We start from the raw sequence: 24,547 nt of genomic DNA on the forward strand, positions 1-24,547 counted from the left end.
CGCGGGGAAAAAACATGCAACAAACCCCGTGGATCATGGAAACAAACGCATATGAGCCTTCATGAACGGCTAAATACTGTGCCGTGGTTTCCGTGTCTCTCAGCTCGGGCTTGACTCTGGCTGGTCTGGCAGGTCTCATGAATAATTAAGCAGCCGGCTCTTCTCATAGGATAAGAAAACTCCGCTACGAATAATAATGAGAAACTGACGCGTCATCATTGCACTTGCAGTACTGCGCTACGTCGCCGATTTTGATCCCGCCCCAAAAATCATTTTAAACCCGGAAGCTGAAATTAGCAGACAAAAGCTCAAAATTATCCAGTTTTCCCCACAATTAAAGCTGACAGGTGCTAACATTGTCTTAACTGATGCTCAACACACACACATCTGTTAATATAAAAAAAAAAGTTCTCTGGGGTGTCCTGAACCTTTAAATGAGAATAAAAAGTAAGTAAAGCAGTCGAATGCTTTCATTATAGCGTTAGATGTGTGCGTTTTTAAAGTGACGCCTCTTATTTAATGTACTAATTAAAAATCTTAATAAATGAGAGATTCATTCGTTGCTCTTTAATCAGAATGTGTAAGTCATACAGTGGAGAAACGGCTAATGAGATTGATGATAGCTTGATTCTATTTAATTTTATAGCTATTAATTTTAATAAGCTGACCTGTTCGCTAATGTATATGCTGCTAATGTAAATATAATTTTTTTCTTTTGTTAATAATAATAAAAAAAATATTACTGACCATTTAACTTTTTATTTACAATGAAACAGCTCTAAATGAACATATTTAGTAATTTAGAGATTTTTTGGGGGGGGGGGGGGGGGGGGGGGGGGGGGTTTGGGGGTTGGGGGGGGGTCGGGGCTTTTATTATGGTAGCCATATCCCTTATTTTCGCATCCCAATGTTGACAGGTATGCTTTACAAAGTGGGGGAATCTCCTCATCCACCACCAGTGTGCTGCATGCACCTGGTTGATGCAACAGCAGCCATGTTGCACCAGACCGCACACCACACACCAGCTGATTGGTGGAGAAGAGACAGCGTGATGAAGCTAATTATGATATGGGGATGGTTAGGAGGCCATGATGGATGGATGCCAGTGGGCAAATTTGGCCAGGACGCCGGGGTTAATCCCCAACAAAACAAGATATACCAAAGAATGTTGGAGAAAATCAGCCATTGACATAAATAGTAAGAACAAAAAATACTAAGGAGATCCCAGTGTAGCCGCCATTACGGCTCATTGTTTTTCCCCACATGAACAGGTCTCCACACAGGACACATGACTAAAAACTATCAATTGACCACGCCCATTAAAACAGAGCATTCTGATGAGGGCCAAATCAGCACAGTAATTAGGTAATTGTTGCAATGGGCTTTAAGAACTGTACAAAAAAAAAAAAAAAAGTAGTTTAACTGTGACCCCTTTAAAAATACATCCAAGCTCTTTAACGGACAGTTCACCAAAAAAATTACCTTACTCTTCATCCAGCCTTATAAGTGGTTACAAACTTCTGCCGAGCACAAAACCAGATATACTGAAGAATTTTGGAGAATTGCAGCCATTGAGATTTGCATTTTGCATTTTGATGTTTTTTTCTCCAGCATTTTTCATAAGATCTTCATTACAGAAGAAAGAAACTCAAACAGGTTTTCAAACAAGATAAATGTAAATGATGGCAAGGTAAATGATGACAGAATGTACATTTTTGGGTGAACTATCCCTTTAAAAGCAACCTAAAACAATTTTCTCATCTCTCTCTCTCTCTGCTTTTGTTCTGTAATCACATTGTTTCATGGCAGATTTGTACAAATAAGTATTTGCATATTCATTCAATGGCCTTACATGCCAAAAAACCCCAATGCAATTGAATGCAACGTGTTTTGTGCAGTGTGTTTTTGCTGCCCTCTGCTGGCACTCACGTCTGCATCCTCGTGTTTGTTGACCCCGTGGAAGTAAAAAGGCTTGTTGTTGATGAGAAACTTGGTGCTGGTGACTTGAACAGTACGAACGCCCACAGGAAGAGTGTAAATATCCGTCTGTCCATCTTCTGCGCTCGCCTGAACCTACAGAAACAGCAGAACAAAACCACTGGCATCACATGTTGCTCAAGCAGATACTTCATTTCCCTTTATTTGCATGTAACAATCAACAGCTATGTTTATTATAATATATTATAAACCAAACCATTTTAATACATGAAAAAAGACATTTGTTTTTTTTTAAACAACGCTGGAAGCAAATCAGTTAATGAATTTTAGTTTTAATTTACAAAAATGCATCATGTTTGTTTTGTTTTTGAGTGAATTTTAGTTGGTAGCTGATTTTATTTTAACTAATTCATTTGTTTTATCTCATTATGCTTTTTGCCTGTAGCACTTTGAGGTTTGTAAGGTGCATTTAAGTATACTTTATTATTATTAAACATTTTATTTATTATTATTAGAAGTAGTTATGTATTACTGAAGTATTAATTAACCAAAGCACTTGTCATTACGCCTGTCACAATATCTATTTTTTGTCGTACAATATATTGCACTAAAATATTTTGCGATAAACAATATTATTGTCATTTTAAGACAATCACTCATTACATAATGCCAGAACACATCATATTTTATTATTAGGAATATTTCCTTTAATTATTGTCATTTGAACAGCCTACAAATGAGGCACTGGAGTCAGAATGTGAAAACTCATCTCCTAAATAAACAATAATAAATGTTGGTGAAGTTTATTTATAAACAAATTTCGAGAGGATCACGTGCTTATGATTGTTCACAGCTGTTCCAACCTTAGCTAGTGACTAATTATCCTATCAGACGATCCTTAACTCACTATAAACAACCAGACTTTTCTCATCTCAATATCTCCGTCTTGAAGAAACCCCAATCCCCAATCCAACCCTACTTTCCCTCCTTTCAAACGGGCGACATGGTGGCCAGTGATTAGCGCTGTTGCCTCACAGCAAGAATCCCCCTGGTTTAATTCCTTTCTAAACCAGGCGGCATTTCTGTGTGGAGTTTTGCTCGTTCTCCCCGTGCTCGCATGGGTTTTCCCCGGGTCCTCCGGTTTCCTCCCACAGTTCAAAAACAAGCACTCTAAACAATTAATCCAAAATACTTTAGCCAAACTCTTTGTACACCTTCTCAGCATCCATATACGACACTTAGCTACAATAAGCAAGAGGGGGAGCCATCAAGATCTACCTGAGCTCAAACTCCCCTCTCGCCTTGCAACGGGTGGGAGCCCAGGGCTCGAGGATCTTATAAGCTCAGGGCTCTCTCCCAGGACAGCACGCCAAACAAGCTTTATTATCAATCATCAGCTAAGTGTGAACTCTTGAAACAAGGTAAAGAGTAACAGAGGCTGTGATATCTGCTACCAGATCTATTTTCAGCTGTCACCCACATGAAAATATACCATAGTCATTCATTTATAGCAAATACTACAGTGTTTAATAACTATATATAGATAGAGATGATGCACAATCAGCTTAAATGTTGCTGATATTGTTTTTATGTATGGGTGATGAATATTCCATCACCAGAATTGATTGAGCTCATGTCCATGTGTTGTTCAATAAGACCCTATATTGATTATTGGGACAGGCCTACTTGTGATGAATCCTAAATACTGTCAGTTTCTATATATATTTACTAATCTGAAGTTGGATTTTAAAATAATATTTACCCAAGCTAGCAAAAAGCTTTCTTCACGATATCTTCTATTGTGCTCAACAGGAGAAAGACACTCATAAAGGATTGAAACAAGTAAAGGGTAGTAAATGATGACAGATATTTCAGTTTTGGGTGTACTGTCCCTTTAAATACCCTTGGAAGTGTCTGAGTGAGTTTTCTAACCTCCATGGAGTACAGGTATCCGGGGTTCTCGTGCATCAGGTAAGGCCACCACAGGTTGACGTCTGTGATTTTGAGGACTCCACTGAGGCCTTCAGACGAGGCCACGCATCTGCCGTCCTTCGCTGAGAGCGTCACTTTCACAGCCGCCTTAGAGCCGCCCAACACTGACACATTATAACTGACCAGTCCTGAAGCACACCACACACACATCAATGCACTAAAACACTGTTACAGATATAAGCTCTGTGTGTAGACAGCATCTGTGCTTTAACCCTTGTGCATTGTTCAAATTGACTCCTCTTTGGTGATGTTGGGGGCTGTTTTTGCCCCATTGACTTCCATTATAGTCACATTTATTTACTGCAAAGCCATGACAGCATATATTCTTGATTGTTGCTGGTTTCATTTAATGATATTAGTCATTTTTACTGTGCATCGAGTTTACATAATACTAACAAAACTTTCACAGCTGCTCCAACGCTGACACATTATAACTGAGCAGTTCTGAAACACGGCACACACTTATCAATTATGTCTGCACAATATATCATTTAAGCATCGATATGGCATTGTGTGTATCTGTAATAGTCACATCACATAATTAGTTTATTTAATAAAGCTTAAATGATAAAGATATTATTAAATGTGGTATTTTTAAATTACTTATGCAATGATGACCATGCTATTTTATTCATATTTTTACACTCTATGCATGAGATATTTAACTTTTATCTCTGCTCTGTCGTATTTATATATGCTTGTAATTTATTATAATGTATGCAAACACACTGCATAGAAACAGACTTGATCATCCCAATCTAAGTAAATGAATGAAATCTTTCCAAATAGCGCTAATCAATTCATTCGGTGAAATAATATTCAAATCGCAATGTCTGATTTTTTCCAATACCTAATATCAATGCACTAAACACACTGTTATAAATGTAAGCTCTGTGTGTAGACAGCATCTGTGCTTTAACCCTTGTGCATTGTTCAAATAGACTTCCCTTTGGTGATGTTGGGGGCTGTTTTTGCCCCATTGACTTCCATTATAAGCACATTTTTTGATTGCAAAGTCATGACATCATATAATCAGGTTTCTGTACTGTGATAAGCCCTGATTATCACAGTACAGAAACCGCATTAGTGAAAATAACCAATGATCTACTCTTAGCTGCTGACCAAGGGTGCATCTCGCTATTAGTTTTACTCAATCTCAGTGCGGCATTTGACACCATTGACCACAATATCCTCATAAATCGCTTAAAGGTGTCCAGGGACAGGCTCTGCAATGGTTTAAGTCAGACTTAACTGACCGTCACCAGTTTGTGAATATTAATGGACAGCCTTCACAAGTCAGCCCAGTAAAGTATGGGGTGCCTCAAGGATCAGTTTTAGGCCCTTTGCCTTTTACAATTTACATGCTGCCACTGGGAGACATTATTAGAAGACATGGGATCAGCTTTCACTGCTATGCAGATGATACTTATATTTCAACTAAACCTGATGAGATGTCTGAACTGTCTAAGCTAACTGAGTGTATTAAAGATGTTAAAGACTGGATGACCAACAATTTTCTTCTCTTAAACTCAGATAAAAGAGAATTATTACTTATTGTGCCTAAATCCTGTACACTGCCGATCTCAAGACTCAATCTACAATTAGAGGGGTACAAAGTTAGCATTAGCGCTACTATAAAAGATCTGGGTGTCATATCAGACAGCAATCTAACTTGTAAAAATCATATATCCCTTGTCATAAAAACTGCCTTCTTTCATCTGAGAAATATCGCTAAATAACGAAGTATGCTATCCATCTCAGATGCAGAAAAGCTAGTCCATGCTTTTATGACTTCTAGGCTGGATTGCTGTAATGCTATATTTGCTGGCTGCCCAACATCCTCTATTAACAAACTTCAGCTAGTACAAAACGCAGCAGCCAGAGTTCTTACCAGGTCTAGAAAATATGATCATATCACTCCAATGTTATCCTCCTTACACTGGCTGCCTGTTAAGTTTCGTATTGATTATAAAATATTGCTTCTTACCAATAAAGCTTTAAATAATCTAGCTCCTGTTGATCTAACCAACCTTCAGTCTCGATATAATCTAACTCGCTTTTTAAGATCTCAAAACTCAGGGCTATTGGTAGTACCTAGAATAGCAAAGTCTACTAAAGGAGGTCGAGCCTTTTCATTTATGGCTCCTGAACTCTGGAATAGCCTTCCTGATAATGTCCGAGGCTTAGACACACTCTTGCAGTTCAAAACAAGATTAAAGACCTGTCTGTTTAGTAAAGCAGACACTCAATGCATCACTTAGCGGTATGATACATGAATGTGTCCCACGGTTTTTGCATCTCCGCTGTGTATTGTTCAAATTGACTACCCTTTCCTTATGTTGGGGGCTGTTTTTGCCCCATTGACTTCCATCATAATCACATTTTTTAATTGTAAAGCCATGACATCATATAATCATGCATTCTTGATTGTTGCTGGTTTCCCTGTTGGGAAGAGGTCAAATGTATAGTTTTTACTGTTGATAGAGTTTACATAATACTAACAAATATTAAAGTCCAGAGTTAGAAGTTGCTGCAGACTTCTATTTTTGTATGATGATGATGTATTTCCAACCGAAACTGAATATTGAGTAGGGGGCGGGGTTTCATTTTTGAGCTCCTCCTATCACCTTTCACTCACAGCAGTACATTTACAGTGGATTAACTTGCACGGATTAACAATGTGCACTAGCAAAATAGGCATTGCTCATTTTTACTTCATGCAGTACAATTCATAAGTAACAAAATAAATGTTAAAATGTTAAATCTGACAATACAACATGTTTCCTGCACAAAAACACCCGCTTTCAATATTATCACTCGACTGAATGGCCGTTATCGGTGGTTATCAGCTGATAGATATGGGCCAGTAGGTGCCTTCAGCGCCTACTGGTGGGCTCAGAAGGCTGTTTTCATCCATCCACATGGTTAATCAGCTATACTATTAGAGAAGACTCCAGATCTGTTTTAAATTACTGTGAGAGCTGGGTTTAAGGTTGGGGTAGACGTTAATAAAATACAGTTAATGGGAAATTTAAAAAATCATATAAATAATTCTTGTTAACTTCCAGCCGCAGCCGTATGTGATCTATAGCTGATCAACCATGTAGATGGATGATAACAGCCTACTAGTAAGCGCAGAAGGCCCCTACTGGCTCATATCTGTCAGCTGATAACGCCCATTCAATGAAGTGATGACATTTGAATCGGCTGCACCAACAAAAATGTAATATTAATCATATCAGTAGTCTGTATTGACTGTATTGATGTTTACATATTCTCTTACCGATGTTATCGGAGAATGTCGTCTGCACTGTGATGTCATCAATGTGCACCGCGGGTGTCGTGTACAGCAGGACGGAGCGATGTATTCCAGCATAGTTGAAGAAATCAAAGTTAGTGTTCTGAACGAAGTAGCCAGAAGGATATCTGAGAGGAGAAGACAGAAAATAAATGAATTTGCCCAATTAATTATGCACTTTTTTATTTATTTATTTAAGATTTATTTTTGGCCTTTTTGCCTTTATTAGATAGGACATTATTGAGACAGGAAACAAAGTGGGAGAGAGAGAGAGGGGGTAGGGTAGGGAAATGTCGTTGAGCCGGGATTCGAACTCGCGTCGCCCTGATGTGCTATTGCACCATATGTCGGCACGCTAACCACTAGGCTATTGCGCTGACAATTACGCACTCTTATACTGTTCTGTATTATTTACTGCTCCGGAAGAAATGTCTGATAGTAATTAATAAGATTTTGTTGTATTAGGCAGTGCCATCCATTGGAAATATATAAATAATTATGTTTTTTAATATCCGCTTGTTAAGTCGTGACGTATAAAATACTGTTTCCGTGCCCAAGCTGTTATGTATTTGAGTTTGGGAAAATATTCCTTTACGACCACTTTTCAGTCATTCATTCAATTTCCTTCAGCTTAATCCCTTTATTCAACAGGGGAATGAACCGCAAAACTATCCAGGATATGTTTTACGCAGCGCATGCCCTTCCAGCTGCAACCCAGTACTGGGAAACACCCATACACATTCACACGCACACACTCATACACTACAGCCAATTTAGTTCATCAGTTCCCCTATAGCGCATGTGTTTGGACTGTGGGGGAAACCAGAGCACCCGGAGGAAACCCACGCCAACACAGGAAGAAACACCAACTGACTTAGCCAGGACTCGAAGCAGCAACCTTCTTGCTGTGAGGCCACAGTGCTAACCACTGAGCCAGTGTGTCGCCGTTCTTTAACATTTCAACATAAAATGTTTATGTACATGTATATTTAGTGTATTAAAAGTGCATTGTAATATATAATTAACATAATTTTCTGTTTTCCCAGAGATGGGTTGCCGCTGGAAGGGCATCCGCTGTGTAAAAACGTGCTGGATAAGTTGGCGGTTCATTCCACTGTGGCGACCCTGGATTAATAAAGAGGCTAAGCCGACAAGAAAATGAATGAATGAATTTTCTGTTTCTTTTCTTACTCCATTTAGTCAAGGCATGTGAAACACTTTTATTGTACGAATAATGTTATAAATATAGGGCTGGACGATATCGATATGGACAATATTAAAAAGCCAGGAAAAAGCTGCCAAGACTGCACACAATGGACGTCTGTACCGACTGTAACGAGGAGTCTGACACAGAGGGATCCATTTGTAGTATATTTATTAAACACAGTTTAATAACAAGCACATACTAGGTCGATAGGCTGGCGGCTGGCAGTCAAGGATCGTGAGGTATGGGTAAGAGGCAGGCGGCGTTGATCAAAGTCGAAATGCAAGGCAGGGTTCAAGGCAGGGGGCAGGCAAGGCAAGGTCAAGGGACAGTCCAGGTAACAACGGGGAGATCAGGCAAGGATATGGAACGCTCAGAAATGTCAGCAAGGCAGAACAAGACTTCGCACTGGAGTGAGTGTTTGGACTGCTTATTCACCTTATTCTCCGCCGACGAGCGGGCGCTGCCATTTGAATCTTTTTGTCTCGCGACTTCCGGTCACATTCACTTCCATTAATTTTTTGACGTTAAAAACTGCTCGTTACGCTGCTTGATAGGGATGTAACGGTATTGTAAATACCGTCATACCGCAATATTAATTTTTTTCGATACTACCGAAGTCGCATGACTCGGTAAAACTATAGGTCTTCTGAGAAAATTTGCTCAGGCGAATGAAGCGAACGGGAGGTAACGAAAACTACAATTGCCATCAGCCCATGCTTGACCATCATCCCTTGCGGTCTGTTGTCGCTACAGATCCAGTAATGCGGAAATGGAGTGTGCTGCTAGAAGCGGGGATGAAAAGAGCTGGAAAACTCTAAAGCAGGTCGCACACCAGAAGCGCCACTCGGCGCCGCGACACGGCGCGTACATGACAGATTAAAGTATCGCACACCAGACGCGCACATTCGAATGATATTTAACATGAAACTAATCAGATGGCGCTCTGTGGCGCGGCTGAAAAACGAACTGCGTCCTGAGCCGTCGCCGGGCGCCGCCGACAGCCGCCGACTTGCGGCGCCGGTGAGTGTATCCTGATAGAAACCTATGATTAGAATTCTAAAATACATGGCGCTGCGTGGCGCTGCGCGCCGCAGAGCGTCGCTTCTGGTGTGCGACCTGCTTTACACGCACAGTTCAGTCCTGCATTATCTCCGTGTAAGTTCAGACTTCGCAAGTTTGATCAAGGCTGCAGTCTCTTCTTCTCAGTTTGATATGGAAAAGCAGATTATACCGAGGACACGGGTAAATCTTCAAAGGGAACCATGTACTTTATAACTTCATTCACATCACCCTGGCTTCGTTGTTTCACTTTCTCAACAATAAAATGTAAACATGATTTAAGGAACTGCCTATTTTCATTTTAATATTAGCAACTTAGACAGCAGAAATGTTGAGGCGCCGTGCTGCATAAGATGAGCGTCATCTTCACTGTGTGGATATTTATAACAAAACGGAGCCGATAACAACTGCCTCCTTTCAATTTCAGTGAAAATACGAAACACACCCTCTCTTTTGCTGAGTATCAGTTTTAAGAATCGATAATGGCCATTTTAAAAGTATAACATACAATAAGTTTATACATTATAGGAAATAAAGGCAAGCGATCAGTCAATATACAGAATGTACGTGGTTACATTAATCATTAACTTATCTTTGCGCTCAGCCAAAACACGTTACCTGAGAACACGTAATAGATTCCAATGCCCAAAGTCAGGGAATATGTCGTTAGATAAAGACAACAAGATAAATGAAATATCCCGTTTAATAAATATAGTGAGATTAGATCCAGCGGGAGATGCTTGATGAGAAGTCCGACTAGCAGAGCTCTCATCTGTGTAGATGGGCTGAGTGTGATTAAATGTTGAATGTGATGAGTTTTCAACAATACTAAATTGAAACTTTATTTTTTTACATGGTTTAATAGTTTTTTGTTATTAAAATTGAAGTTCCTGTTTCAAAGCTTACAGATAGATGGCTAATTTGTATGTCATTGACACTTTTGGCACTTTTTTGGAGTATTTTCATAAGTTTTGTTTTTTCCTGTAAATGATTCAATAAATACCGTACCGTGACATTCATACCGAGGTATTACCGTACCGTGAAATTCTGATACCGTTACATCCCTACTGCTTGATGTTGCAATTTGATATTTTCGTATTATATTATTCGACTTGGACTGTGTAGTCTTGCAAACATTTGTTTGTTGAGCAAGTAGTTTGACCGTTTTCTGCCGTTTATTATTCCTAGTCATTTCTCCCATAGGCGACTGAATCGGAAGTTCTAAGACAATCGCGAAAACAGCCGCACTTCCGCATTTTAGAATAAGGTCAATATGTGTGTGTGTGTGTGTGTGGGTGATCAGTGTAATGTGCAGCAGGTGTGTTGCAATCAGTGTCTGAGGATGATGTAATGTCAATAGTCCGGTGATGATAACCTCTGCTGGCCAGCGAAGGGAATGACTGGGACCGAGTCGGTGACATCTACGAATGTATGCAAACTGAATTTGCAAGGTCTTTAATACCTCTAGGCTCTTGTAACTTTAAAAAAAAAAGTGTACAAAAAATTAACACATTTTATTTGTACTTAGCCTTCACAAACAAGAAATGTAAAAATAAACTATCAAATAAATAAAACTCTCAGACTCAGCTATATATATATATATATATATATATATATATGTATACATATATATATATATATATATATATATATATATGTATACATGTATATATATATATATATGTATATATATATATATATATATATATGTATATATATATATATATATATATATATATATATATATATATATATATGTATATATATATATATATATATATATATATGTATATATGTATATATATATATATATATATATATATATATATATATATATATATATATATATATATATATATATATATATATATATATATATATATATATATATATATATATATATATATATATATATATTTGTATATATTTATGTATATATATATGTATATATATGTATATATATGTATATATATGTATATGTATATATATATATATATATATATATATATATATATATATATATATATATATATATATATATATACACACAGTTGAGTTTGACTGTATATACAAATTTATTTCAAAACATCGGAAATGGGTTTTTAAAATCATATCACCTTTATTAAAAAAGAATCTATCATGATATATATTAATATCGAATTATTGTCCAGCCCTATGTAAATAACGTTCGGATTGTTTTGTGTCACAAGACCCCAGTGTGTCATCAGGAGCCACTGGGATTCATTTGGACTCATTTGTATGTGTTTGTTTTTAATCTCAAAAACATGTAACCACTTTCATTATAATAATCAGCACAGATTAAGCTCAAAATCTTCTTTAATGATCTACAGAAGAAAACAAAACCACCTACATCTTCAAAGTCCAGAGGGTGAGTAAATTATGGTGAAGTATGATTTAAAGGACACCTAATATGTCCTTTTTCATACGATGTAAAATAAGCATATTAATAAATGCATCGCTAGAGTGTGTGTGAAGTTTCAGCTTTAAATAGCACACAAATAATGTTTAATATCTCTTTGAAACTGACTCTTTTAGACTTTGATCCATATACCGCCATTCTGTGTCGCTTTAAATTCAAATGAGATTGTGCTCTCTTCTAAAGAGGGCGGAGCTACAAATGTGTCAGCATAGTGGCTGCTAGAACTGTTTATGCTAATGAGGGAGAGATGGGCACTAGTGGGCGGGGCTTTACCCCTCTGATGACACGTACAAAGGGAGAATGTCAATCAAAGTGTTTCTGCAGACTGTTTTCATCAAGTCTGATTATAAACAATAATCTTTTTTTCCATTAAAGGCTGGATATATTCACACACTGCTGACACAAAACTGTGCTTAGACCCCTTATAAAAGTGATTTCTGCATAATACAGGTTTAAATAAGTCCAAAATACACTAATACTCATAAATAAACTGAGCACAGTGTTTACGTGTGAGCTCTGACCTTGTGCGGTCGTTCATGTACTGGATGGTTCCTGGTGGAAGTGTTTCCAGAGATAAAGTGTTGTTCACTGCTATGGTGATTCGACACGGACCTCCAGAGCTCTGACGCAGAACGCTGCTGATGTCCGCCTCGAATGGCAGATGACCGCCCGCATGTTCAGTCATCTGGACCCCGTTCACCCACTGCATGATGGGAAACAAAAACACAGAAGCATGCGTCAGTCCTGACTGTGACTACGCAGATGAATCAAAGACAACATGACACTCACAAGATCACACACAAATAGACCAGTCAGCCTGTGACAAAAGAGATAACAATGTACAGGTGAAGGCAACATGATCAGCCTTTGTGTGAAATTTTAATCCTCATTCCAATATTTCCCAAGTGATGTTAAACAGAGAGATGTTTTTATTTCTCAACACATTTTTCTTAGATTTAATTTAATTGCATTAGATTTAATTAGATTTAATTGCAATTTAGGCAAGACAAGTTTATTTATATAGCAGATGTCATACACAATGGTGATTTAAAGTGCTTTACATAAACAGGAATAAAATAAACATAAAACATAAGAATATAAATGATTAAAGACTGATTACAATGTGTTAAAACAGGGTTTAAAGGAATGAAAAAGACGACAAAATAAAATGTAACTTTAGTTGTTTGATCTGTAACACTGCCGTACACTCACCGGCCACTTTATTAGGTACACCTTATTAGTACCGGGTTGGCCCCCTTTTGCCTTCAGATCTGTCTTAATCCTTCATGGCGTAGATTCAACAAGCTACTGGAAATATTCCTCAGAGATTTTGCTCCATATTGACATGATAGCATCACACAGTTGCTGCAGATTTGTCGGCTGCACATCCATGATGCCAATCTCCCGTTCCACCACATCCCAAAGCTGCTCTATTGGATTGAGCTCTGGTGACTGTGGAGGCCATTTGAGTACAGTGAACTCATCGTCATGTTCAAGAAACCAGTCTGAGATGATTGAGCTTCATGACATGCTGCGTTATCCTGCTGGAAGTAGCCATCAGAAGATGGAGACACTGTGCTCATAAAGGGATGGACATGGTCAGCTGCAATACTCAGGTAGGCTGTGGCGTTGACACCATGCTCAATTGGTACTAATGAACCCAAAGTGTGCCAAGAAAATCTCCCCCACACCATTACACCTCCACCACCAGCCTGAACCGCTGATACAAGGCAGGATGGATTCTTGATTTCATGTTGCTGACGCCAAATTCTGAGCCGAGCATCTGAATGTGTCAGCAGAAATGGAGACTCATCAGAGCAGCAACGTTTCTCCAATCTTCTATTGTCCAGTTTTGGTGAGTCTGTGTGAATTGTAGCCTCAGTTTCCTGTTCTTAGCTGACAGGAGCGGCACCCGGTGTGCTCTTCTGCTGCTGTAGCCCATCTGCCTCAAGGTTGGATGTGTTGTGTGTTCAGAGATGCTCTTCTGCAGAGCTCGGTTGTAGTGAGTGCTTATTTGAGTTACTGTTGCCTTTCTATCAGCTGGAACCAGTCTGGCCATTCTCCTCTGACCTCTGGCATCAACAAGGCATTTGCGCCCACAGAACTGCCGCTCACTGGATATTTCCTCTTTGTCAGACCATTCTCTGTAAACCCTAGAGATGGTTGTGCGTGAAAATCCCAGTAGATCAGCAGTTTCTGAAATACTCAGAGCAGCCTGTCTGGCACCAACAACCATGCCACGTTCAAAGTCACTTAAATCCCCTTTCTTCCCCATTCTGATGCTCGCTCTGAACTGCAGCAGATCCTCCTGACCATGTCTACGTGCCTAAATGCACTGAGTTGCTGCCATGTGATTGGCTGATTAGAAATGTGCATTTATGAGCAAATGGACAGGTGTACCTAATAAAGTGGCCGGTGAGTGTATACTAATACTGAATGATAACTAAAAACATTATCAGCAAGATATTGTAAAACTGCACATTTCTAGTCATTTCTAGTCTAGGTATTGGGTAGGATTGGGGATGTAGAATAAGATCATACACTATAGGTGCTAATAAACAGTTAATATCTTAATAATAGGCAGGTAACAAGGCAGTGGTAAATGGTGTGACTTGCAACTGAAAATTAAGTGTTACCTATCATTGAGTATCATCTGCATAATAGTGAAAACTGATCATAATAACATCTTCCAGGGGCAGCATGTATATTGTGAATAGCAAAGGGCCTAAAACTGATCCTTGAGGCACTCCTTACTTGACTCTCCTATACTATATGTATATCTCCTATATGTTTCTGCTATACATATGCGCTGCTATAGCTCTGCTTGCGTGTGTAGATTATATTAGTTTTGGATTTTTCATTAGTTTCTATTTCTTTTTGACTTTTTGTTTTTAAATTCAGTTAGTTTTAATTAGTTTTAGAGGCAGATTTCCTAGTTTTTATTAGTTTTCTATATTTTTAAATGTCTTAGTTTTAGTTTAGTTTTTATTAGTTTCACTATTAGTTTCATTTTTTTTTCTAAATGAGGATATTTGTAAGGTGCAAGATTCAAAATCAACAGGATAAATATTGTATAATAAAAACTCAGCCATATGTTTTTCGAAACATGTATTCAGAGGACACATGAACACTATCATCATATATAATAAGTGTGTGTATTATGTGTGTATTATCAGATTCCTAGAGCTGGATTTGAGAGGTGTTATCCAAATCATGTGCATTATGAGTTTGTAGAAGTTATACGTTAAAAATACCCTTAAATATAAATTTTTAGTACTGCTTTAGTGAACTTGAACAAGTATATTAAAATCCATAAATTTCCCTGAGTTGTATTTTTTTCAAAGTGTGTTTTAACTGCTTTAAAAATGAGTAAAATCTTTGTAGAATGGAAATATATGTAGTGTATATCATCTATTTAAAAAAATGTGGGCAATACATTATTATAGATACATTTTATTTAACAAATATTATATTAATATTATTTTTTAATTCAACTATGGGGTGCGGCTATAAGGGGCCTACAAGACATTGTGCACAGGGGCCTCTGAATTCATAATCTGGGCCTGGTGATGGGAAATTCAGATTTCTAATGCGGATGTGAGGACTCAACATTATGTAGTCAGCAATAGTAATTTCAGTCAGTTAAAACATCACCATGATCTGAAAAATGTCTTACAATAAAGTTTTACAAACTGTAAACCCAACTGAATCATGACCCTGCTGAAAAATCCAGCTTAAACCAGCCTAGGCTGGTTGGCTGGTTTTAGCTGGTTGACCAGGCTGGTTTTAGAGGGGTTTTGGTCATTTCCAGGCTGGTTTCCAGCCATTTCCAGCCTGGTCTTAGCTGGTCAGGCTGGAAAATTACCAGCCAAATCCAGCAAAAAACAAGCCTGACCAGCCTGGTTTAAGCTGGATATAGCTGGTTTTGGCTGGACTCCCAGCTTGGTTAGGCTGGTCAAGCTGGTTTTAGCTGGTCATCTCCTAGCCTGACCAGCTAAGACCAGGCTGGAAATGGCTGGAAACTAGCCTGGAAATGGCCAAAACCCCTCTAAAACCAGCCTGGTCGACCAGCTAAAACCAGCCAACCAGCCTAGGCTGGTTTAAGCTGGATTTTTCAGCAGGGGATTCACTTATTTTAATTCCATTACGATTGTCTGTTATGAAATAAACTTACGTTTTTCTCCAGATCCTCTCATTTAAGCCCTCGGTTCACCCGCGCTGCAGTTGTTCCAAGTTCAGTTCAGTCACACAGCGGGTTGTACTGTTTTGTGTTTTGGTTCACTGAATCACGCATGCGCAGTATTATCAGTTCACCGCAACGTTGCTGTTCTAATAACTGAATGAGAGTATATATTGGATTTTTTAGAGTCAGAGGAGGGTATCATGCTGTGTTCACACCAGACTCGGAACGCGCGGATAAATCGCGATATTCGTGCGTAAATAGCCGCGTGAACATTTGAGTTTACTCGCTTCATTCGCGAGTCAAATTTACTTCAGAACAGACACGGATTCGCGTGATGGGCAGGGCTTCTGTCTTCCCGGTGACTGTAGCTTCGTTGCTAAAAGGCTAACATGGATTTCATGAAGAAAATTACAGTGTTTATGTACTTTATGAAGGCTGAAAAACAGCGTCGATACGTTTAGGACCGTCTCTGAGTCCACTACATGCTTTCAGAGGTGCATCCAGCTCTGTGAGCTCATAAACTCCTCCAGAAACTGAACCTGGATGACGGAGGCTTTCAGCGGGGCTTCTGACTGAGCCCAGCCCAGTTTGATGACTTGTTGTCGGTGTCGCCTGGAGGATTTGCCCCGGGACACCATCAACTGGTTCTACGTCACAATTACGCCCCCACAAAAGCAAGCTTCTTATTGGTTAACGCGGCGCGAATGTCCGCTGAATTTCAGATTTTCGAATTCATGAGATTCGCGCGAAATGCTCGTTAAGCGCGGCAAACGCGCAATTCGTCTCACGCGTATCGCGCTATTCGCACCGCAGGATGTCTATCCGCGCGTTTGCATTGACTTAACATGTAAATTACTTGCGCTTGATGCGCGTGCCGCGTCTGGTGTGAACGCAGCATCAGGCTTCTTATAAAGTATGTAGTTGGTGGATGAGTGCTTACTGGAGACGCGAATCGTTTCAAATGATTCAGTTTGATTTGGTGAACTAGTTCAACCGGTTCACTTAGAAGATCCGGTTAAAAAGATTTGTTCGTGATCGCGATACAGAAATAAACCCTATTATTGGGCACAAATGTGTTAAAGTAATAGTTTTAAGTGTCTGTATTTAATGCCGTGCTGCTGTCATGTTCACTCGTTGTTTTTGTCGCGGGACCAACAGTGAGGATGACTGGAGGAGAGCCGGCTTGATCTGGCCAATGGCAGCAGGAGACTGAGGTGCGAAAGGGTCAAACACAAACACCTGCAGCGCGGATTATATTTACTTTTAAAAGGCTTACAGTAAGATTATGTATTAAATACATTCACAAATACGAAAACGAAGGAGGTTTTTGCTATCATTTTAGTTAGTTTCAGTTAGTTTTGTATGTACACAACACTGTTTCAGTTCGTTCTAGTTTTTGAAAAAAACTCTCGTTTTTATTCTTATTTCAGTTAATGACAATTATTTTACATTTTAGTTTTAAATTTTTCGTTAGTTTTTGTCAACTATAATAACCTTGGTGTGAATGTGTGCCAGTGGAGGAGATGCTGTTGCAGGAGCTAAAGTGTTGCTGCGCATGACACGTGTTGCGAATTGTGCAATTTTGTAGACCCACACGTGTTGCTTAGGCATACTTTGCTAAAATATTCATATAATATTCCTAATTAGTGCATTGCTTTTCTACTCAATTAGGCTAATTAAGTATTGACTAAAAAAGAACACACAAATGCTTGATCACGGCCCGGCCCAAAGATAGTGGCTAGAAATATCAGCCCGACCCGGCCCACAGGTCTGATCGGGTCAAGTCTGAGCTCGAGCAGAGAATCTAAACAAACTTAAACAGTTTGCACAATATTTTACTAGTTATTTGTGCAATATACTAGTATTTAACTTTTTAAGGTTTGTTCTGTAGCCAATCGAATAAAATGTTTCTTAAGGGGGCCAAAAATATTGGCCTTAAAAAGTATTTTATTAACTTGAAAAACTGCTTAGGTTACAGCCAAACTAAAATAAATGAGTTTCTCAAGACAAATATTATATTTTATACATACTATAAAATGTCCTTTCTTTGTTAAACAGCATTTGGAAAATATTTGAAAAATTATACAAGTTTCACAGGAGGCCAAATTAACTAATGAATAATTTTGCAGTCAGCTTCATGCATGATGAAATGCATACTTACAAGCACAGAGTAATAGTGTGCACTTCCCACTCGGAGCACGATGCGTGTTCCCCGGTCCTGGATCCAGCGTGTGGGAACCAGCACTTCCTTCTCATACCAAACCCAGCCAACAAAATCCCTGATTTTGGCGTCTTGTGTGATGTCATTGTAGCTGGACGGCACCGGCATGTCAATCACTGGACCCGTCTGGAATAAAAACACAGACATGAACACACTTTATTCATTCATTTTTCTTCGGCTTAGTCCCTTAATTATCAAGGGTCGCCACAGCGGAATGTACCGCCAACTATTCCAGCATATGTTTTACACCAGGGATGTCAAACTTCAAATTCCTGGAGGGCCGCAGCTCTGCAGAGTTCAGTTCCAACCCTGCTCCAACACACTTATCAAACAAGCCTGAAGGGCTCAATTAGTTTCATCAGGTGTGTTTAATTAGGGTTGGAACTAAACTGTGCAAAGCTATGGCCCTCCAGGAATTGAGTTTGACATCCCTGTTTTACACAGTGGATGCCCTTTCAGCCACAATCCAGTACTAAGAAACATGGGACACACTCATTCACACACATTACGGCCAATTTAGTTAATCAATTCCCTTATAGAGCATGTGATTGGACTGTGGGGGAAACCGGAGCACCCAGAGGAAACCCACGCCAACACGGGGAGAACATGCAAACTCCACACAGAAACACCAACTGAATTAGCTGGTACTAGAACCAGCAACCTTCTTGCTGTGAGGCCTTCTTGCCTATATAAAAACACTTATAATGCAAAATAAGTCTCCACTATCTCCACTAGAGGGCGTGTATTCACAACAAACAAAGGTGTATTTTAATGACAAATTATTAAATATCACAAATATCAACAGCAGCGCTCGCACACAATATGCAGCTGATTCAGTGGTTGCCTAGAACAGTGGTTCACAAAATGGGGGTCGCATGACAACGACAGGGGGTCACTTAGTGATTTCCAAAAGTCAAACAAATTTGATTAAACAATTAGAAGTACCATATTTTATCCATAACCCACAGAAGATAAAACAGTAGTTAGAAGTAACATAAAAAACAACAACGATCAGCCTTTCGATTTGTTTTTTCATTAAATTGGTGCGTTAGATTAACAGCACAGCAATAGCATCAGCTGCATCCGCTGGATTTTACAGCAGCAGGTTAAACTTTCTGACACCTTTATGGCAATCAAATGCATTAAAAATAAATACAGGCCACAACTAAACAAGGAGGAGGTCTCCAAAATAAAACCCGAAAATAGACTTGTGCTGAAAATATCATGCCCTCCAGTCTCATTACGCCAGGTTAATATTAGATTAAGTTAATAAATAATGTAAGAAGTGAGTCTGCCTCGACTCAACTTCCACTCTAAATGGTGAATTGATGCTCATTTCCCAAAAGGGCTGACTTATGAGAGAAAAGAGAAGTCAACAGGGTCTTGTCTCTGCATTGTTTGAGGTGACTACATCTCGACCAAATGGTAACAATTGTAGAATGGGGATAAGTGTGGTGCACGGAGAACCATCTCATCAATGGTGTTGAAACTCCATTAACATGGAGAGATAGGGAGAACAGCTGGGTCAACAGCCAAGGAGCAACTTCATTAACATCTAAAGGCAACATCAAAAACAGCATAAAGGTTTGAGTTTAGGAATGTTCAGGGTTCATTCTGTCTCCAGTGAACCCAAGGTACTGCCATGTATTTTGAGACTGCTATGCTGAATAAACATCTTCATTGAGATTTTCTTCATCATCATCATCATTTTTCTTACAATAACTATAAACATTAGATGGCTGTTAGACCGTTGCACTTTTTTTGTTGTCAATTTGCATCGGCCTATTGTTGTGTGCGCAACGTTTGGATATTTATAACCGCCTCAGAAGATAGTGGGGGTCTGTGGCATTGTTATTTTGGGGGTCACGGGCTGAATAGTTTGGGAACCCCTGGCCTAGAGACATAAAAAGCGCAGAGCACTTTTTTTTTAAGTCGACAAAAAAAAGCAGTGAAGTGCGCCTCTTGTTCTCAGAATAGAGGTGTGATCGGCTCCTAATAAAAACACAGCATATTAAGGGCTCTATTTTGACGGTCCATGCGCAGGGCGCAAACGCTTTCAGGGTGTGTCAGGACGCGTTTTTGCTAATTTAAGGACGGGAAATCTGCTTTGTGCCGTGGCGCATGGTCTAAAAGGGTTTTTTATTTTCTTAATGAGTTATAGGTGTGTTTTGAGAATAAAACAATTAGAGTCTCATCTCCCATTCCCTTTAAGAGTCAGCTGCATCACGCCAAGAGCGCATTCACTATTTACAGGACGCAAAGTAAGTCTAAGTGGAAAAAATGAGCATTTCACAAGCAAACAGTTCACAGTGTTTTAATAGAAAACTGTTAAACAGAGCATCTACTGCGTGAGAATGAGAGATAATGGATCACTTTCACTTTCACTCTTGGATAGGGAAACCTTTACACACAGACATCAATTAGTCTATAAATAAATACTTTTGTTTGTTAAGCGCAAATATTCGTTTCAAAACTATTTCTAAATTCAGTTCTAATTTCCAGCAAACGAATAAATGAATAATAATAATGAAGTGTGCTCAAAATACTGAGTTATATCTTAAAACACATGCTGTGCCCCATATGGTCTAAAACCTGCAGGTGGACAAATCTAAGCTTGTTTTTAATAAAACAAATATAAATATGGATATAATAAATAATACTGCTAATAATAATAACATTATACAAAAGCAAATTGTTATGAATGAACTGAAAAAGCCTCCCGAGATGAAGAAGACATAAAAGCAGTGATTTTTCATATTTATGTAGGCTAGAAAATAATATGTTTTGTAATATTTTAATCCTTTATATTTATATCCTATATCTATTCTTATTATATCCTATATATATATCCTTAATATTTACATTTTTTCATATGTAAAGATATTTGCCTATTGCTCTCTTGTGTGTATTAAGCAGTGTGTAAGTGAGGCGTAACTCTGCGCTGGAGTTTAGACCGGGTTTGTTTTGGTCTAATGAAAAATCTATTATAGTTTCTCAAAATAGCAACGCGCCAGCGGTCCGCCTCAGAACACCTTCCTTTTTAGACCAGAACCTATGGGGGCACATATGAGAGCTAATGCTTTTGCTATTTAAACAGCGTAGCGCAACGCCTCAAAACCACTCTTGCGCCAAGCTGAAACTACCAAAAGACTATTGCGCCGCGCCTTGCGCCACACTGCACCGGGTGTATGATAGGGCCCTAAAGCTTCGCTGCTGTAGTTGGCGGTTCATTCCGCTGTGGCGACCCCTGATAAATCAGAAACTAAGCCAAAGGAAAATGAATGAATGAATGCCATTTCCCTGTTTTCTAAAAAGCCACACCAGAAATAAAGGCTGTGTCATTAGCAAAAACACACACTCTGATCACTAGTTAAAATATTAGTTGCTGTTTTTCTCTGGATTTAAAGATCCTTCTTAACATTTGGGATAATGTAAGTACACAAGACAAAACCTACAGCATCGCTCTAGTGTTTTTTTGTTTTTTTTTGGAGATTTCATTGAAAAAATAATCTTACATATTGTGCCTTTAACATTTCATAGCGCAACAAGAGCAGATGCTTCTCTCCAAAAGAGGAACAGAAGCTATTTGTCAAGAAGCTAACATTATTTAATATACAAGGCCAGGTTTTAACTACTAGATTATGTTATTGTATGCATAAATGCAAATATACACTTGATTGATTTTAATATTTAGATTTTATAATGTTAAACGAATCAAAAAGTTAGTAATCTGCCTAATAAACACAATTAGAGATTCTTCTTTCTTCACAAGAAACGTTACTGAACACACATATTGCAATATTGCAAACCAGTTGATTGCATAAGAGAGAAAAAGATGTGTGCACACTACCTGATAAAAAAGTCTTGTCGCCTATCCAAGTTTTAAGAACAAGTAATAACTTGACTTCTAGTTGATCATTTGGTATCAGAAGTGGCTTATATAAAAGGCGAAGGCCTCTAGATTTTGCTTATTTGAGCACAATTAAATATGATCATGCCTTGATTATTAATGATGTCATTAGGACAGTAAGCTCTGACTCTGCTCAGACTAAAGTCTCATCACTGAACAGAAATAATGTCCAGTATAGAATATAAAGTCCTGCTGCAGTGGAGACAGAATGAATATTGTGTCTGACTCCATCATGAGCTTGGAGGACTGCATCCATACATCTCTGACATGACTCAAATCACTGATTAATAAAGTCATCTGGAATGAAGAAGAAAGCGTTCCTGCAGGACTCCCAGAGTTCATCAAGACTCTTTGTGTTCATCTTCAACGCCTCCTCCTCCATCTTACCCCAGACATGCTCAATAATGTTCATGTCTGGTGACTGGGCTGGCCAATCCTGGAGCAGCTTGACCTTCTTTGCTTTCAGGAGCTTTGATGTGGAGGCTGAAGTATGAGAAGGAGCGCTATCCTGCTGGAGAATTGTCCCTCTCCTGTGGTTTGTAATGTAATGGGCAGCACAAATGTCTTGATACCTCAGGCTGTTGATGTTGATCATCCACTTTGCAGATTCCCCATACTGAATGAACCCCAAACCATGATGTTTCCTTCACCAAACTTGACTGATTTCTAGAAAATCTTGTGTCCATGCTGGTTCCAGTAGGTCTTCTGCAGTATTGGCGATGATTGATGCAGATCAACAGATGATTCATGGGAGAAATCCACCTTCAACACTTTTCCAAATGATCAACTAGAAGTTGAGTTATTATGTGCTGCTCTTACAACTGGGATCCACAACAAGACTTTTGTCAGGTAGTGTACATCTCACAATAAATAATAATTTACATTATAAACATTTAGTTTAAGTACCAGTTCTCACTTTAAGCTAGTAGCTTATTGCCTGCTTGTTAATTAAGATATTGGCTGTTTATTAATACTTATACAGCACATATTCTGGATGATCTTCTTTTATATTACTAATCCTACCCAATATCTAAACCCAACTATCACCTTAAAAACCATTAAAAAGCAGCAAATTATGAGTTTATAGAGTTAAAAGTCATAGTTAATGGTTTGTTAATAGCGCAATTTGGAAAGTTTGACCATATAACTATATAAAATATTATGGTAAAACTTTAATTTAACAATTTACACTATTAACAACAGGCGTATTACCTGCTTATCCTTAAGATATTAACTATTTATAAAGTATGACCTTATTATAGACCTTTAATAACTATTAATGAGCTGCAAATTAGTAGTTTATTGTGCTAATGGTCTTAGTTAATGGTTTGTTAATAATAATGTGAATTGCACATGAAAATAAAGTGTTTCCAATATTATAAATATAAGATAAACCTTTTTATAATGATCAATTTGGAGCATTTAAATGTGTAAACTCCAGCATATCATTAACTATTTTCATTTATAGTGGAAGTTCAAAGGTCTGAGGTTTTATGTACACTTGAACACAACCAAAAATTAATTATTAAACAGTTTATGTAAGGAGACATTTTCTGTAAAGCTCTCTAAACTCCCCAAATATTATTTTAATGTATTTAGTTATTTAATATTTCACTTTTTGTTATGTAATGTTATTATTTATGTTCGCATTTTGATCCTTATATTGCACCTGTTCTTTTTTTTGTAATGTGAAGATGTACTGATAATGCAAAGTTGTTGTGTACATCACTATTATTAAAACACTCAAATTAAAAGTGTGTGGCGTCAGATGTGACGTCACCTCCTCCAAAGGTCTGCTGAACCACTGCTCCTCGAATCCGCGGTTCCGGTTGTCCGACAGATCGGCTCGGAAGCCCCACAGGCCGCTCACATCCTTCACTTCTCTGCTCGGGGAGTCTCTGGGAAACAGCATCCCGCCCTGCAGAGCCCGACACCGGCTGCAGATCGCCGCCAGCAGCGCACATTTCACCGCGAGCCCCGCTGCTGCCGAGCCCGTCATGATCTGCTCCGGTCAACCGTGTGGTCTGTTTACACTCCGAACACTGCACTTCCGCTTGGCGCGTGACGTCAGAGCGCGTCGTTTCACTTCCTCGTCACACGCGCCGACACTTCCATTCAGCAAAAGTTTTTTTCTTACTAATAAGGCAAAGGAAATGTATTTTAAACTATGACATAACATTTACCCTGTCAAAAACTTCTTAAAGAAAAACCTGGGTCAGATTTTGACTCAAATTGCTTCTTCTGTCAGAATAACAAAACCCTTCTTCACTTATTTTAGTCATGCAACTTTGTGTCCCAA

General features: G+C 38.6%; 1 protein-coding gene across 9 annotated transcripts in view; it reads right to left on the minus strand.

Annotated features, from left to right (window-relative positions):
- Window positions 1-24,304, minus strand: part of gusb (glucuronidase, beta) — a 48,841-nt gene extending 24,537 nt beyond the window's left edge. For all 9 annotated transcript variants that reach the window (XR_015490736.1, XR_015490734.1, XR_015490733.1 and 6 more), the window contains exons 1-6: window positions 24,029-24,304; window positions 18,279-18,464; window positions 12,456-12,637; window positions 7,214-7,356; window positions 3,871-4,058; window positions 1,930-2,073 (exon numbers count right to left, since the gene is read on the minus strand). Coding sequence is in view for 1 of the 9 variants with exons in the window: in XM_087253196.1 (XP_087109322.1) it covers window positions 1,930-2,073; window positions 3,871-4,058; window positions 7,214-7,356; window positions 12,456-12,637; window positions 18,279-18,464; window positions 24,029-24,247 (1,062 nt within the window). In the remaining 8 variants the exon portion in view is untranslated. The remainder of the gene's footprint in view (window positions 1-1,929; window positions 2,074-3,870; window positions 4,059-7,213; window positions 7,357-12,455; window positions 12,638-18,278; window positions 18,465-24,028) is intronic.
- Window positions 24,305-24,547: the final 243 nt, after the last annotated feature.

Source organism: Danio rerio, chromosome 5, assembly GCF_052040795.2.
Source record: "Danio rerio strain M-AB ecotype USA chromosome 5, GRCz13ab, whole genome shotgun sequence".
In the NCBI taxonomy this organism is placed as follows: domain Eukaryota; kingdom Metazoa; phylum Chordata; class Actinopteri; order Cypriniformes; family Danionidae; genus Danio; species Danio rerio.